Source organism: Rattus rattus, chromosome 1 (assembly GCF_011064425.1).
Source record: "Rattus rattus isolate New Zealand chromosome 1, Rrattus_CSIRO_v1, whole genome shotgun sequence".
NCBI lineage: Eukaryota > Metazoa > Chordata > Mammalia > Rodentia > Muridae > Rattus > Rattus rattus.
The window spans coordinates 121,653,448-121,669,159 of record NC_046154.1 but is presented as its reverse complement, the minus strand read 5'-3'; the positions used below and the strand labels follow the sequence as shown (position 1 = coordinate 121,669,159).

General features: G+C 46.3%; 1 protein-coding gene across 1 annotated transcript; it reads right to left on the bottom strand.

Moving 5' to 3' along the window:
* Window positions 1-7,947: 7,947 nt before the first annotated feature.
* Window positions 7,948-15,461, bottom strand: Prdm13 (PR/SET domain 13). Its single transcript, XM_032903187.1, is given in 5 exon segments — window positions 7,948-9,671; window positions 13,011-13,131; window positions 13,422-13,553; window positions 15,175-15,404; window positions 15,407-15,461. Coding segments are annotated over 5 exon segments (2,262 nt in total).
* Window positions 15,462-15,712: the final 251 nt, after the last annotated feature.

The following is a 15,712-nucleotide window of genomic DNA, read 5'->3' as shown; positions in this document are numbered from 1 at the left end:
CACCTTCTTTATCAGCTAGTAAAGTTTTATGGTATTTTATGTTTTCATTATTTTTACTTAACATGCAACAAAGTTCATTTCATTGTGTCATTTTTTTTTTCGGAGCTGGGGACAGAACTCATTGTGTCATTTTCAACCTAAATATCAATATTTTTTGTTCTGAGTCAGCCCCTCTTCATTCTCCTCTATGCACCAACTCTTTATATGTCCCTTTTCCTCCCCCAAAAAGTCCTCTCTCATGCTTACATGTCATGAGTATTCGGTTACTCCCTTTTTTCTTCCTGCCATCCCCCCTAAGATTTGTTCCTTCAACTAGAAAATATCATCCTGAGTGAGGTAATCCAAACACAAACACACACACATGGTATGCACTCACTGATAAGTGGATATTAGCTCAAAAGCTCAAATTACCCAAGATACAATCAATAAACCACATGAAGCTCAAGAAGAAGGACAACCAAAGGGTGGATGCTTCAGTCCTTCTTAGAAGGGGAAACAAAAATATTTACAGGAGGAAATATGGAGACAAAGTTTGGAGCAGAGACTGAAGGAAAGGCCATCCAGACCTGGGGATCCAGCCCATATACATACAGCCACCAAACCCAGACAATAATGCTGATGCCAAGAAGTGCATGCTGACAGGAGCCTGATAGAGCTGTCTCCTGAGAGGCTTTGCCAGAGCCTGACAAACACAGAAGCAGACTCTAGCAGCCAACCATTGAACTGAACTCCTCCCAATGGAGGAGCTAGAGAAAGGATTGAAGAAACTGAAGGAGTTTGCAACCCCATAAGAACAACAATACCAACCAACCAGAGCTCCTAGGCACTAAACTACTATCCAAAGAGTACACATGGACAGACCCATGGCTCCAGCTGCATATGCAGCAAAGGATGTCCTTGTTGGGCATCAATGGGAGTAGAAGCCCTTAGTCCTGCCAAGACTAGATGCCCCAGTGTATAGGAATGTCAGGGTGGAGAGGTGGGAAGGGGTGGTGGGTGGATGGGGGAACACCCTCATAGAAACAGGGGGAGGAGAGATGAAATAGGGGGTTTATGGATGAGAAACCAGGAAAGGGGATAACATTTTGAATGTAGATTTAGAAAAATATCCAATAAAAAAAAAGACTTGTTCCTTCTCTTCCTTGGTTGTCTATTTTCAAGAACTACACACATGCATGTGTGTCCACATATACATGTAATTTTGAATCTATATTCCATATGTGAGAGAAATCATGCAGTCTTTGTCTTTGAGTCTAGTTTATTTCACTCAGTGTAAAGGAGTCTGATTGTATTCATTTTCCTGCAACTGTCATGATTTAACTCTTCCTCATTACTGAATAAAAAAATCTATTCTGTATGAATACCACACTTTCTTTAATCATCTGTTGATGAATATGTAGGCTGGCTTCATTTCTTAGCTATTATGCAGACAGATTAATAAAAAAAGATATGTAAATATATTTCTGATATGTTGACTTAAAAGTTTTTAGGGGTTATATACCCAGAAGTGGTATACCTGGTTCGAATGATGGCTCTATTTTTAGTTTTCAAGGTACTTTCACACTGACTTCCATAATAATTGCACGAGCTTACATCACATCAGCACTGTGAAAGGCTCCCCCACAATTTCACCACCATTTGATGTCATTTGTTCTATTGATAAGAGTTAGTCTTACTCCGATGAGATTAATTTACAGTTCTCTGAAAGCTAAAGATGTTAAATACTTTTTTCAAATATTTATTGGACATTCATACAGTAAATAATGTTTTAGAAACCATATGCAGTATATTAAGAGTAAGCAAATACATAGGCGAATGTCAGCAGCAATCCACTGAACGGAGAACGGGACCCCTGTTGAAGGAATCAGAAAAAGGACTGGAAGAGCTTGAAGGGGCTCGAGACCCCATATGAACAACAATGCCAAGCAACCAGAGCTTCCAGGGACTAAGCTACTACCCAAAGACTATACATGGACTGACCCTGGGCTCCAACCTCATAGGTAGCAATGAATAGCCTAGTAAGAGCACCAGTGGAAGGGGAAGCCCTTGGTCCTGCCAAGACTGAACCCCCAGTGAACTAGATTGTTGGGGGGAGGGCGGCAATGGGGGGAGGGTGGTAATGGGGAAATGGGGAGGGGAAGCCCCTATAGAAGGGGAGGGAGAGGGGTTAGGGGGATGTTGGCCCGGAAACCGGGAAGGGGAATAACAATCGAAATATAAATAAGAAATATTCAAGTTAATAAAGATAAAAAAAAAGAGTAAGTCTGTGGATTCAATCAGAAAATGAATGAATCCTGGAACCATATGTCACTGGTTGTGAAACATGATTCATTTCCCTCATTTGAGAAATAAACTATTACAAAGATAAACTGAAATAATAAAGATTTAATAAAATAAGTGCTTTCAAGGCAAAGCTAATTCTCTCTCTCTCATACACACACACACACACACACACACACACACACACACACACACACACACACATTTGTATGAAAACATTGGCCAACATAAAAATTAGGGGGCCCAAGTCACCAATTCAAACCTTTAGTACACAAATTGGTTTTCCAAACGGGGGAAACAATATGTATTCAAATAGCTCTAGATGCCAAAGCTATCATCCTAGGACCAGATTTCAGTACGTTAGCCTTAAATAATTTAGAAAACCCATCCTATCAGCTCCCTGTGTGTTTTCTTCTCTCTACATCATCTTGATTGCTGGGACATTTCTTTCTCCTGCTTTCTCAAAATCACAAATGAGCTTATAAAATGCGACAGCCCACATTGACTCGCTTCCCATTGGAGTGACTGTTAGCATACCTGAAAGCATTTTATTGCTCACAGATGTGTTTTGCTGTGGCCCCCACGCCCCCAGGTTAATTTGAATCTGACCTGGTCATGTCTCCATTTTCCTTATGGTAATAATACAGGAGTGAACTTCTCCGTGTCAAATATAGATTCTTATCTGCTTCTTTTTCAGTGAATTAAAAAATGATTTAAAGAAACCTTTGACCTTCGCTGTCTTATGTAAAGCCATCTGCGTTTGAATCTCTTCTCAATGTGTCTCCTGTCACATAAGTCATCTCCACCCACAGCTTTCCAGTCTATTTTTGAGTGCCTTCCGTTTGGATGCAACTTGTCATAGAACCTTGGATTTTAAACAACCCACTACTTAAGGTAACTTCAGGAGCATTATTACCGAGTCTGTATCAAAAATAGGAAGTGTGCATTTGCATTCATGTCCTGTGTTAACGAACTATGAAAAGGAGTGTACGAATTTGGAGAGAGGGAAGACATGATATTTAGATAGCGAATATATTTCATTTTAGACGAACATTTAAATTTATTCACAGTAGGTGAAACGCTGGTCTTTATTTAACTCAAATAACCAATTTTACCTTGGATGATATGACTTTTACATTTTTCAATAAACTTGTCTTTTAAGTTTTTATCTATTTACGTAAAATGCTTGAATTTAAATAACATATTGTACTGAAAATGAAGTCTTTAAAGGGGCTATCCACCCAGTCTTGGTCCCTTCTGAAGGACCGTTGGTTTCCAAGTCGAAGGAATTAACAAGTCTGTCACACGTTTTCTCTAACTTGAATTAAGCTATAGTTGCAGATGGCAGAAGCTCTCTTTTCGTCTTTTATAGGAAGGTCACCTAACGAGCTAGCTGAGCGCTCCTTCAGGCAACTAAACACTTGGGCTGCGCAGTCTTTTGAATCCTCCCTGTGCTGCTCACACCTGGGTGGTCAAGGGTCACATATGACCTCGACAGTGCGGGTGCCTCTGCCTTCTTCTCTTTGGGGAGGCGGCAGATGGCAAGGGCGCAGGGCGCTGGTGTGCAGATCCTTGCTGCAGCCGGGCAGGACACAGACCAGGAACACGCTGGTCCAGCTGCGAGTCTCTGCGGCTTTTCAAGCACATTTTCTCCTGGGGCTCCAGGGCTGTGCTCCCAAAAGTGGTGAAATTCCCATTCCATTACCCAATTCGGAAACTCCTCTCTGAAACTTAAGCGAAGCTGGGTCGCTAAAGGACTCGGGTTGACAGCCCCTAGCACACGGAGCCCCAAGCCTGACGCCACCCAAGACCCAGGTGCTGCAGCCTAATCTCCAGCACACTTTGAGTCCATCACCAATAGCAGCCCTGGATGCAAAGGATGAGCCAATGGGGGCTCTAGGAATAACGACAATGACCGGCTCTGTTTGGCTCAGTTCCGGCCGGCCACAGCGCTAACCATTCATTTGTACTGAGCTTAGAGTAACTAACGCCACTTTCCCCAGCACTGCCAGACCTTCCGCACTTCTTGAAGTCTTGTCTGAGACTAAGAGGAGTCTAGACTAAAGAAAGGAGGTGTGCATTTATTCGCCTCTTCCCTGTGCTTCCGTTTAAGCTCAACCCTCAGAGTCCAGCAAGCTTTTCAAAACTTAGTAACTGGAACCGAGAACAGCATTCTCTCCATGCCATGAGTCTCTGGAACTGGCTCCGGGACTTACAATGGAAACCGAACAAGAGGTCTGAAGTTTCTCCAAGTGTCGAAAGCCTCTATTTACTGAAATTGATGTGACTTCACCAGGGGCTGGAAGAACAAAGCCGGTGTCCTGCGCACGCTGCCAATGCGTATAAAACCCTGCATCAACCCTTCTCCTTACAGTGGGGTCTTTTAAATGAAAGTGGATTCTTACTAGAGTAGGAGTGAGGGCTTTCAGTGCACCCTGCAGAATGCTAAGCCACTTACTAGTATCACCTCTTATTGTTCAAAACCACCCTGTTGCTTCTTTGACCCTGTGTTACAAATGAAGACACTGTAGCAATAGACAGTCTGACCCCGAATGTGACAATTGTAACTATCAGAGACAAAACTAAAATCCAGGTGCATCTGATGTACTTAAATTAGCAAAACTTTTCAATATCCAAATTAACTAAAACCAAGCAATCTGAAGGCTTTCGCTTCTAAAAGGCATGACCTGCCCTCCTTTTCTTTTAAGATTGATATTCTGTTAAAATCTTTAAAATATTCAGTGCCTTTGCTCTAAGAATGAGCTACGGTCTCCAAGATAAAAGCTGTTGAGTAAATGGGAGTAAAAAGAAAGGGAGACTGAGGCAGGATTTCCCCGAGTTCAAGACCAGTCTAAGGTACATAGCAAAATCCTGTCTCAGGGGGACGGAGGGGGGGGCTCATTTAGCTGACTGTGTTTTACTGATTTGACTATGACGTAGAGATAAACAATGACGGTAATTATCTATGTAGTTAGAATTCGAGCATGAACAAATGGGGGGTTGTCTTAGTCAACCTATAGAGAATTACAAACAAGCTGCAATTAAGAGCTTTGTAAATCTATGTTTAATTGTTCTATTTTTAATGTTGCAATCTAGTATAATAGGAAGAAACAGGTGGCTGTGGTTTTGTTTTATGATATCATTTCAATTCTCCATGTATTTCACTTAACCAAACAATTCTTACCTTGGTTGTTTATTGACTATTTTCCCACTAAACAAGAGTTACAATTACAATTGAACTAGGGAAATAAGGTGCAGGAAATACAGTTCATATAATATTCCCTGTGTTTCATATCTGGGAGCCTGTCTCGCTTTCCCTGAGCACTGACAAGATCTGATTTCAGAAGGAAAAAATCTTTTCAACCTTCTACCAAGGATGAATCTGCTTTCAAGTGACAATTGTTACAAAAGACAAGACTACAAAGTACAAAAATATGATCTCCAAACTGGTAGTGAAAAACTGAATTATGGAAATGTAAGTTTAGCAAGCAAATGATAAATCTTGGGTATCGAGATCATCCTCTACCTGCTTCAAGGAGAGGAAATTTAAATTTGCTAATTTAAATACATCAGATGCACCTGAATTTTAGTTTTGTCTCTGATAGTTACAATTGTCACTTTCTGGGTCAGACCCTCTGTTGCTACAGTGTCTTCATTTGTAACACAGGGTCAAATAAGCAACAGGGTGGTTCTGAAATGCAAGTAGCCTCTGATTCTGGCCCAGTAGTTCTTCAACAAATGTACATTTACCATTATGTCCACTAGAGTTGTCTCTGCCTCTCTGTCTCTGTCTTTCTCTGTCTTTGTCTTTCCCTGTCTCTCTTTCTGTGTGTGTCTGTGTGTCTGTCTCCCCACACCCCTTTATGCTTTCTCTTACACTAGAAAACAATATCTAGCCTGCTTACACTAAAAGCCTATATGTTCCAGCACACATCTTCACATCTTCTCAGAGAAGAAATCTTTTTGAAGATCACCATTAATAGAAACCATATGTTCTTGGTTGTGATAGACAACCAAAAGAAAGAGTGAAAAGAAAAAGAAAGGAGGAAGAGAAAGAAGAAAAGAGAAAGGGGGGGCTTTCCTGGCAACCACCTAGTAGCCACAGCAGTGTTTCCAATCAGGGATAGCAGTGGGGATTTGCAAAGCAGTCAGGATTCAGGACTCAAAGGACATGATTGGATGAACATGGTCATCAGAGTCCAGAGCTTCTAGTAAGCTAGCAAATTCTTTAAATCAACTCTTAAAATTGCTGCACACCTCTGCCCTCAGTGTACCTACCTTTAACTAAAAGCCTAATTCTCTTCTTCTAAAAGGAGAGGGGGAAACATTACTAGGACGTATATCCAGCCACACTTCTTGAACATAGTGAATGCAGTCACTGCTAACAATTTTGTTATTCTAGTTATTGTCCCATACACTGTGATCAAGTGACATTTTTTTCTTCTGTTAAATGGGACCAAAACTGGCAGCACAAAGTTGTTGGAAGTACAAATGGGGGGGGGGGACTTAAGCATCTTTAATAAAATAGGCCCTCCTTTAGTGTTTGTTGAATGAATACTAACGTGTATTACTTGTGATATGTCTTGAGCAAATTTCCTCTTATGTATCTCCATGGTAAAAATCTGTCAAAATGGCAAACAAGAAATACTGATTCTAGTTCCCCAATCATATGTAAAGGAGTGTGTGTGTGTGTGTGTGTGTGTGTGTGTGTGTGTATCTTGAAGTGAACATAAAAACACTTAGCATGGTTAACAATAGTTTTAGAAGACAGTGAGTTCTTTCCTGTTCTCCATACAACTCTGACTAACATTAATTCTGCAAATAATATAAATCTTCTGTGACTTATGTTGTTGTCAAGTCTCCTCAGAGGTTGTTTTCAAATTAAACTGTGTCTTTAAAGGGTCCTCTGAAGTAGCCAAGTAATAGAATGCTCATTTGCATCTTTATTATTCTTAACGATTGCACAAAACGGAAGCAAGGGCAAAGTACTATATTCACTGTACATCATTCATCATAAAACAACATAAACATTTGGACGCTACCAAATAGGGCATCTTTAAATTTATATATTGCGTGCTCTTATATTCATGCGTTATTTTACATTTATCACTATTCTCTCATAAATAATTGCAGCTTGACCAATTTATACATCCACTACCACAGTACACTCAATGTGGCAAGGAGTGCTCTCTGACAGGAGAACAGATATAAAACGGAAACAGGTGTGCGGGTGTCACATCTACTGTTTTGCTTGCTATGCAGTGAAATACTTAACATAAAATTCACGCAGAACATCTTTTCAAAAGGCACGATTTCCTCCACAGAAAAGAACGTTTTAAAATTGCGTGGCAGTAAAAACCATCACCTTTGACGGCACTGAGATACTTATATTGATGTGATCCTGAACCTCAACACCAGAATGCTTTCAGGATGAGAGACTATGCCAGAGTCTAGGGGCCTGCTTGATGGAGATCCAAGACCTGTGTATGGGTTGTTTATTGGCTGTGTTTCTTTAACCCATCCTTAAACTCTGCTCCAGAACTGGAGAGCGGCTCACTGTTCCTAATCCGACACCATCCCCAGAATTGGGACAATATCAACCAAGTCCTTCTTGTCACCACTTCACTCTACTCTGTCCAAGTCCCTGCTCCTTCCCTGGAAGGAGCGTTAGGGGTCGTGCTCGCCACGGCCCCCAGCCTCAGGGTCGCTCTGGTCGTCAGTGAAGCAGACATCCACATCACTGTCCTCGCTCTTGGGATCCCCAGGCTCCAGAGCATAGCCGGGCTCCGCGCCCGAGCCGTCGCCCGCCTTGGCGATCAGGCTCTGGCCTGGGTGGCGGGACTTGACGTGACGTTCCAAGTCTCGGCGGCGCACCAGCACCTTGCCGCAGAACTCGCAGCGGTAGGGCGTATTGCCCTCCGCGTGGAGTCGGATGTGCTTGTTGAGATTGCTGGGGTCGCCGAAGGGCCGCAGGCACACCTTGCACTTGAGCGGCTTGTAGCCCGTGTGCGTCCGCATGTGGATCTTGAGCCCGTACTTGCGCGAGTACAGTTTGCCACAGTAGAGGCACAAGTGGCCCGTCTTGGCCTTGCCTGCGGCGCCACCGCCACCGCCGCCACCGGCGCCACCCCCGGGGCCTGCCGCCGCCACTACCGCTGGAGGCAGCGTCCCGGAGTCCAGGCGGGTACGACCCTTCCCGGCTGCCATCTCGGACAGCTGCTGCGTGTGCATGGCGATCTCGCGGTCGATACTGGCCAGGGAGCCCAGCTCAGTCGGGCCGATCGCCGCCGCCGCCGCCGCTGCCGCTGCTGCCGCCGCCGCCGCCGCCGCGGGGCCGCTCAAATAGGAGATGGACTCCGGGTATTTGAGCAGCCCGCCCAAGTGCAGCTTGAGAGGGTAATAGGTGGCGGGCGGGCCGTAGAGCAGGTCTCCGCTGTACACCGTGAAGGCCGGCATGACGGCGGGAAGAGGACTGCACTCGCTCCCGGGGTACGCCTTGAGGCTGCCGGCGTCGAGGGGCGGCAGCGCGCAGCGCTCCACGGGGAGCCCGGGCGCCGGGAGAGCGGTGTAGCGCGCGGCGGGCAGCGAGGCGGCGGTGGCCGCGGCAGGCGGAGCCCGCTCCACGTGCTTGAAGGCCGACGCCTCTTCCGGGTGGCCGGCGAGCAGGGGGAAGGCCCGCAGGGCCCCAGGACACGGCAGGCCGGCGGGCGGCGGCTCCCCGGCCAGCAGGCACTTGGGGTGGTGGTGGTGGTGGTGGTGAGCGTGGTGGTGATGGTGGTAGTGGCCCGCCGGGCTCTCCCCACTGCCCGGGCGCCCGGCGGCCCGACCCCCGCCTAGGAGTCGGCCTAGGGCCAGCCCGGGCCCCTTGCCGCCTCCCTCTTCCCGGTAGGGGTCGCTCTGCGCAGCGGCCCGGGCCAGGCCGGCCGGCTTGAAAGCGGAGCGCACGCCAGGGTAGAAGGGCAGGCCTGCGCTGCCGGCTGAGGAGCCGCCCACGATCCCCAGGAAGTGACTGTGAGCGCGGTCCGGCTGCTCCTTGCCCTTCTTGGGCGTTCCCCACTTGCCGGGAGGCGGGGAGGTGGCCAGGGGCGCCAGGGAAGACTCTCGCTTGATGCTCTCCCTCGTCCCGCACGCCTGGGAGAGCTGAGCGGCCTGGGCTTGAGGCCGCAGAGCGGCTGCCTGGACGGGCGCCGTCAAGTCCGGGGCAGTGGGTTTCGGAGGGAGGCCGAGGCCTTCTGCCACAGGGGAAGCGCCCGGCCGGGCCGCGTGCTCCTGGGGCAGGAAGGCGCGGCCCCCGCCGCCGCTGAGCACGCAGTGGAAACGCAGGTGTGCCTTGAGGCTGTTCGGGTATCGAAAGGTCCTCCAGCAGTACCAGCAGATGTAGCGCTCCTCCCCTGAGCAAGAAAGGGGAGAGGAACAAGTGAGAAGCAAGGGAACCAGAAGGAAAGCACCAGCCCAGCAGGGACAGCCCGGGTTTGACCTGAGACGTGGCAGAAGCACGGGGGTGGGGGGTTGAGGGATGAAGGTCTTAAGACCAAGAATAAAGTTCGGTCACCCTATCAAGAACCTCCCAAAGCGTGTAAATGGTCAACCCTTGTCACCTCCATCCTCAGAGGCCTACTCAAAGAGCAAAGCAGGTGACCTGGACCTTTCCAGTGAAGACTTCCACCAAGCCCTCATAGTAAATCTCCTTTGGAAGAGCCCTGCTCAGGAAGGCTAGCCGGGAAGAGCAGAGAGCAGCTGTTGCCTTAAATCAAGTGTTGAGGCTGTGCTGTGCCTGTGCCCATCTGTTGGCGTTTACAGAATAGGTGGCGTATGTCAAGGAGTTCGGATAAACTGAACAAAGGCCAATCTAATAGTCGTGAGCGCCTCATTACCAGGCGAGACAATATCCTGTATGTATGGGCCATATGTAATCATTCCTTTTCATATAACAATGTCTTTTGTGTCCTCTCTCCGCCCTTTTACCCCCTCCCAGACTTAAACACTTGCTTGAGGTTTTCCTGGAGCGTGACCAAATGAATCCCCACATAAGGATGATGGTTTGCTAGTCTTCAAAATTATTTGCACCCTTATTTTCTGGTTTAACTTTATATGATTGGATTGGAGGGGAAAACTACTACTTGCGGATACTCTAAGGATGGTGAAGCGTTGGCTTAACGGTTGTTTTACCTGGCGGTTCATTAACCCCTAGATAGTTGCACAGATAAAAGCTTAGAAAAGCACTTGAGCAAGATATATTTCACTAATGAATATATACAAATGAGAAAAGTCCTCAGCTTTTTAAAGTGCAGATTCTCTACCGCAAATGCTGTGCCTGTGTGCCCTTGCAGCGTCAATTCTTTGTGTCTCTTACATTATAACTGTTTTTGACTTGTTATGGTCTGTAAACACAATCCAGAGACAGGTATATAAGATAGCTATTAATCGGATGCTAGAAACTAATTCTACATACTAGTGTGCATACAATGCAGTTTCTTTTTAAAGTGATTGATTGATAATACTAAAGATGTCTGTAAGAAAAGTTGATTGGGCCACAAGGAAATTCCAAAGTACATTGTAGATCTCTTAAGATTTACTTGAAACATTACATTCTCCCTCTTTAGGTGCACTCTGCTCACACTTCTAAAACACTACTACAGAACCCATTAGGGTGGCACATGCCTTTAATTCTAGCACTTGGGAAGCAAAGGCAGGCAGATCTTTGTGAGTTCAGAGTTCGAGGCCAGCTTGATCTATATAGATATATATATATCTATATAGTCCAGACCAGCCAGGACTACATAGCAAATTGTCTAAAAGGAGGGGAGGAGTTTATTTCACAAGAGGTCAAAGGAGAAGTGGGGAGACAAAAGGATTTACCTATAATAGTCTATCCCAATTGTTTATTGAAGATTTGGACATCTCAATATCCCTGCTGCCTGTGTTAAATGTCTATGTAAAGCAGCTTTTGGAAAGAGGAGTGACCCCTGAGTTTTCTTTGGGTGTCTGAAATTCAGAAGCCACTTTGTAGCAGCTCTACAAAAGAGTTTTCAGTTTGTTCCAGAATGACTCTGCCAATGCAAAGCCAAGCAAGCTTTGTTCTCACAAACGAAGGGACAGTAGCTTCATCTTTTTATGAAACGAAAACTGACTTACGCTAGCCAGTATTGTTAAAAAGAGGTGCTATTCCTACCTATTTCTTCCTCTTCTCAAAATGTAACACAAGTGTGTGCAGAGGTGTGCAGGTGTGTGTACGTGTTGTTCCACACATTACTTTTCCAACTTAACTTCATCAACAGGTTTTGCAGACCCTAAGGTTCAACTCTTGACAAGTGAGTCAAACACTCTTCCTAAATGACTTTGCCCCTTCCCCTAGTGTCAGTTCAAAGATTTTAGGCATGCCCAGTCTAGAAATATCAGGTTCAAAATAGGCTATACCTTCCCTAACAGGGAAATGATAGATTTTTTTATATTATCAGTTGCCTTATGGCATTTATAAAACCAGGTGGCTGAAATAGAGTACATGGTTAAACATGTTGCTTTTCTGTTTAGTCATCCCTATGTAAAAGTGTTCTGTGCTGGAACAATTTGTTGGAGAGTTCCGAGTCTGCGGGTTCCCCTGTAAGGTAGTACTTATCATTGACAAAAGAATCTGATAATGTGCTTCAAGGAACAAAGTATGTCAGTACAATTCTTACAAATATTGGACATACCAATCTATTTTAAAACAAATAGAACTGATTTACAGAAGACAGTGACACTTTGAAGCGAAATGACTCATTGCTCTGAATAATGTGTTCCACTCAAGAATGGCGTGCTAATTACCACACTTTTATCGATATATATACCTGTTTCTAAATGGGTACAGTAGTGCGGCAGTTCCGGAGGGGAGTGTATTAAAAATACTTAGGAACATTTTTTGTTGTCTATAAATAGCTTCTTAGGAGAAATTGTGAACAAGCTAAAACAATTGTCAAGGGGTTAGGGATGAGGGCCAGGGGAATGCCTTGTGAAGGATGAGAACGGGAGTTTCAAGAACTTAGCTCTTTTTAGCACTTCCCAGCCTTCTTCCCGAAGGAAGTGTCCTTCAGTGCTGGGTGGAGGGTTTGAAAATGTTTTTCTCTTTATTTGCTGCACCTTAATTTGCATGGATTGGCTCTTGGTTTGAAAGGAGTCAAATAAATCAGAGAAGAAACTGGGAGGCATCCCAGAGTCTGCTTAAGTAAACTTAGTAGGGGAAAATGAATAAACTCCACAGTATGGACATTAGTACCTGCCAAGGGACCAGCTATAAGCACCACAATACTTCCAAATGCCTTCAAATACACTGCTCTCCTGTAAGCCTTACAGAGAAAGAGCACCCTTGTGCCTTTTAAAAAGCATTCTGGGCTTAAGTTTTGGTCTCTAGAATTCAAGATGTCATCGTTGTAGCATATCAAGTCTTCTTTATTGTTTCTTCCCTGAGTAAATACTTGTTGTTCGGAATGAAATACAGAAGGAAGAACCCATGAAGTTCATAAGGAGTGTTCCTCTGTCCTTGGGGACCAGATTATTACTCACCTTTATTACCATTGGCTTGTGGTTTTAGGTTAGCAGTTCCCTCTCTCCCTTGTCAAGGGCATGAATTCGGTTTCCACAGAGCTGAACAGAAAGATTCTTCAGATCTGTGTTCACCTTCCCCAACCCGGGAGAACAGGTGGACTCTACTCAGCTCACCCTCAGTGTTGGGGCTACCTTCTCAGAGGCAGTACCTTTCTCATCATGAGTTGGAGTCGCAGTTGTAGGGATGTCAAACCACTGAGCCAAGGAGTTAGAATACCACACAGTCAGCTCTTCGCCCGGCTGGACATCTCGCAATGCCCGATAGAAGATCTAGAATACAAAAAAAAAAAAAAAAAAAAAAAAAAAGGTTCTGTGTTATTTCCTGGATGGTTGAAAATAAAGATTCAAAGGCCAGCTTTGTGATCCTGGAGAAACTTCTGGATAGCTTGGAACCTCATCCTTCATCTTTGAAGTGAGAAAACAAACGTATCTCTCTTACAGGGTCATTGGGATGTTTGAAGAGAGAATTCTTGCCTTTCAAAGTTCTTTGCTCATGAAGTACTTGGCTGCCTTGGTTAGTTAGTAAATGGAACTGGAACAACAAGGGGCTCTCACAGTACCTGTCCTCCTGGTAGGTCTGCAATAGCTTCCAGAGTCTGTTCCTGGGGATTCCTGGCTGCCCGGATTAACCCTATCCACTCCAGGGGAGAGCCCCCTGACTCGTCCACCAGCTCCCCTCTCACCATGCGCACCTGCAACACAAGCAGTGGTCATTACCCAACCTGCTACAGCCAGGCTCACAACCCAGAGGAAAGTTTACCCTGCAGCTCACCGAACTGAGGAAAGTGATTGTGTTCTCTTTGACCCAATCTCCACGAGCTGCTGGGAGAATGATTCCTCAAGGCCCCAGCAGAGGGTGGAAAATAAAGGACTCTGGGTAGTAGACAGTATCACCACCACCACCACCACCACCACACACACACAGACACACACACAGACACACACACACACACACACACACACACACACACACACACACACACACACACACACACACACACACACACACACACACACACACACTTTGGAAAAACACCAGCTGAAAAAGGCATCCTCTCAGATGCTCCGGGATGCATCTTATTGCAAAACTCACCACCTCCTCCCTAAGTGAGGTTCTGGGATCCTTAACACGGAAATAGAAGTGGTTTCTAAGTTCAAGTGAGTCCTGAAGCCTGGTGCAGTACTCTTACCCCGTTTCTCAGCTTCCCAATTCTCCAGGACCGCACTAGGCGAAAGTGGACTCAGCAGTGAAATGCTCAGAACAAAGCGAGCACGGAGAAATTTTGCCTGCAGCTAGCAAGCCATTTAAAAGCAATTAAATTGCGTTTAAAGAGAGAGGCGTGGTGAGCTTCAAAACCCGGTGTAGCATGGGATTAGAGACAAGGGACTTTCTAGCACCAGCAGAAAGGTGGCAGCCCAAAGATACTTCTTACAAGAAAGCTCTAAGAGGTTATTAAAACCCAAGGTCTTTCCTTTTTTAAACAAGCTTGCCACTTCATTCTCTGGTTGCTGTCTGCCAGTCCTTGGCTACTAAGGCGCCCCCCACCCTCTGTGGTCAAGAGTCTTACTTTCCCTCTCTGGTAGGGATCACAACGGTGTGTGTTGCGGTTGGGGGGGGGGGTCAAAGTAAGAGAGCTGTACCTGGCACAATCTCGGCTGGGATCTGTACTCTTAAGAGCCAGCTGCAAGGTTTAACTGGGTGTCCCCTCGAGGGTGGGCTCCCCTACCTCTCAACAGGCATCAGAATTAATCACTTGGCTCATTCCCTCTGTTTCTTACCCAAACATACAAGCAAAAGGGGTTGGGGTTGGGGTTGGGGTTGGGGTTGGGGTTGGGGTTGGGGGATATATTCCAAGAACTAAGTATCCCAAGGACTATCTCTTTGGTTAAATGGAATTAAATTGTTTAAAACAAACACGTAACCCTTATATTAGTAAACAGAAAGGGAGAAAAGTACTCTCCACCCGACTCCAGCGAAAAGGGTATGTCTGCAAGGAAGGCAAGGACCGAGGTGGGAGTTAGGAGACTCTGTCACCTTGCTGAGGACACCCGAGCGCTGGGGAAACTAGCGGTTCCCAGAGGCCCCGGTACCTACAGACTCTAACGCACTAAGGTCTTTTCCGGCTCAGCTCTGCCCTCTCTTCAGCCTGCTGCAAGTCCATGCTATTACCAGACATGCTAAGGATAATCGGATAATTCTGTCCCGCAGATTTAGCAGGTATCTCTTTCTCCCCTGTTCCTCTCTACCCCTTTTCTGGATCAAGGCAATAGAAGATGAGAGGCAAGGGACGGGGATCCAGAATGGCCTAGTACCTTTTTCTTGGGCCCTGGTTCCCTGCGATCTGACAGGTACTTGCCCAGCTTGAAGGTGCCAGGCACCGGCCCAAGGCGCAAGCCAGCCGGGATGCAGCAGTCAGCGTTCACGCTGGTGGCCGAAGTGCGGGAAGTTCCATGCATTGTTGCCACCGCCGCCAGGCAGACGCTGGGGCTCACGGGGTCCTCCACGGGGCGCAAGTGACAGAACCAGGAGCAGCCGCATGCGAGGAGGAATCCGCAGCCCGACGTGCGTCTTCTGTCCGCTGAGTGACGCGGGCGGGCATGCACTGCGCCTTTTCAATCCGGGCGGGCGCCTTTTGGCACCGCGAGCGCAAGGGCGCGGAGTTTGGTGAGAGAGTTGCGCTGTGAAGCAGCTGCAGAGTCCCACCCGAGAGGGTCACATGGAGTGGTTCCCTCAGCCCCCTGCATAATCGAGGCCTCTGAATGGCTAGCACACAATGGTCCAGGCGACCTTCCCATTCCTAAAAATCCAATTTGTCAAGGGCGAAGAAAAGGCGCTGGTGAATCAAAGGTC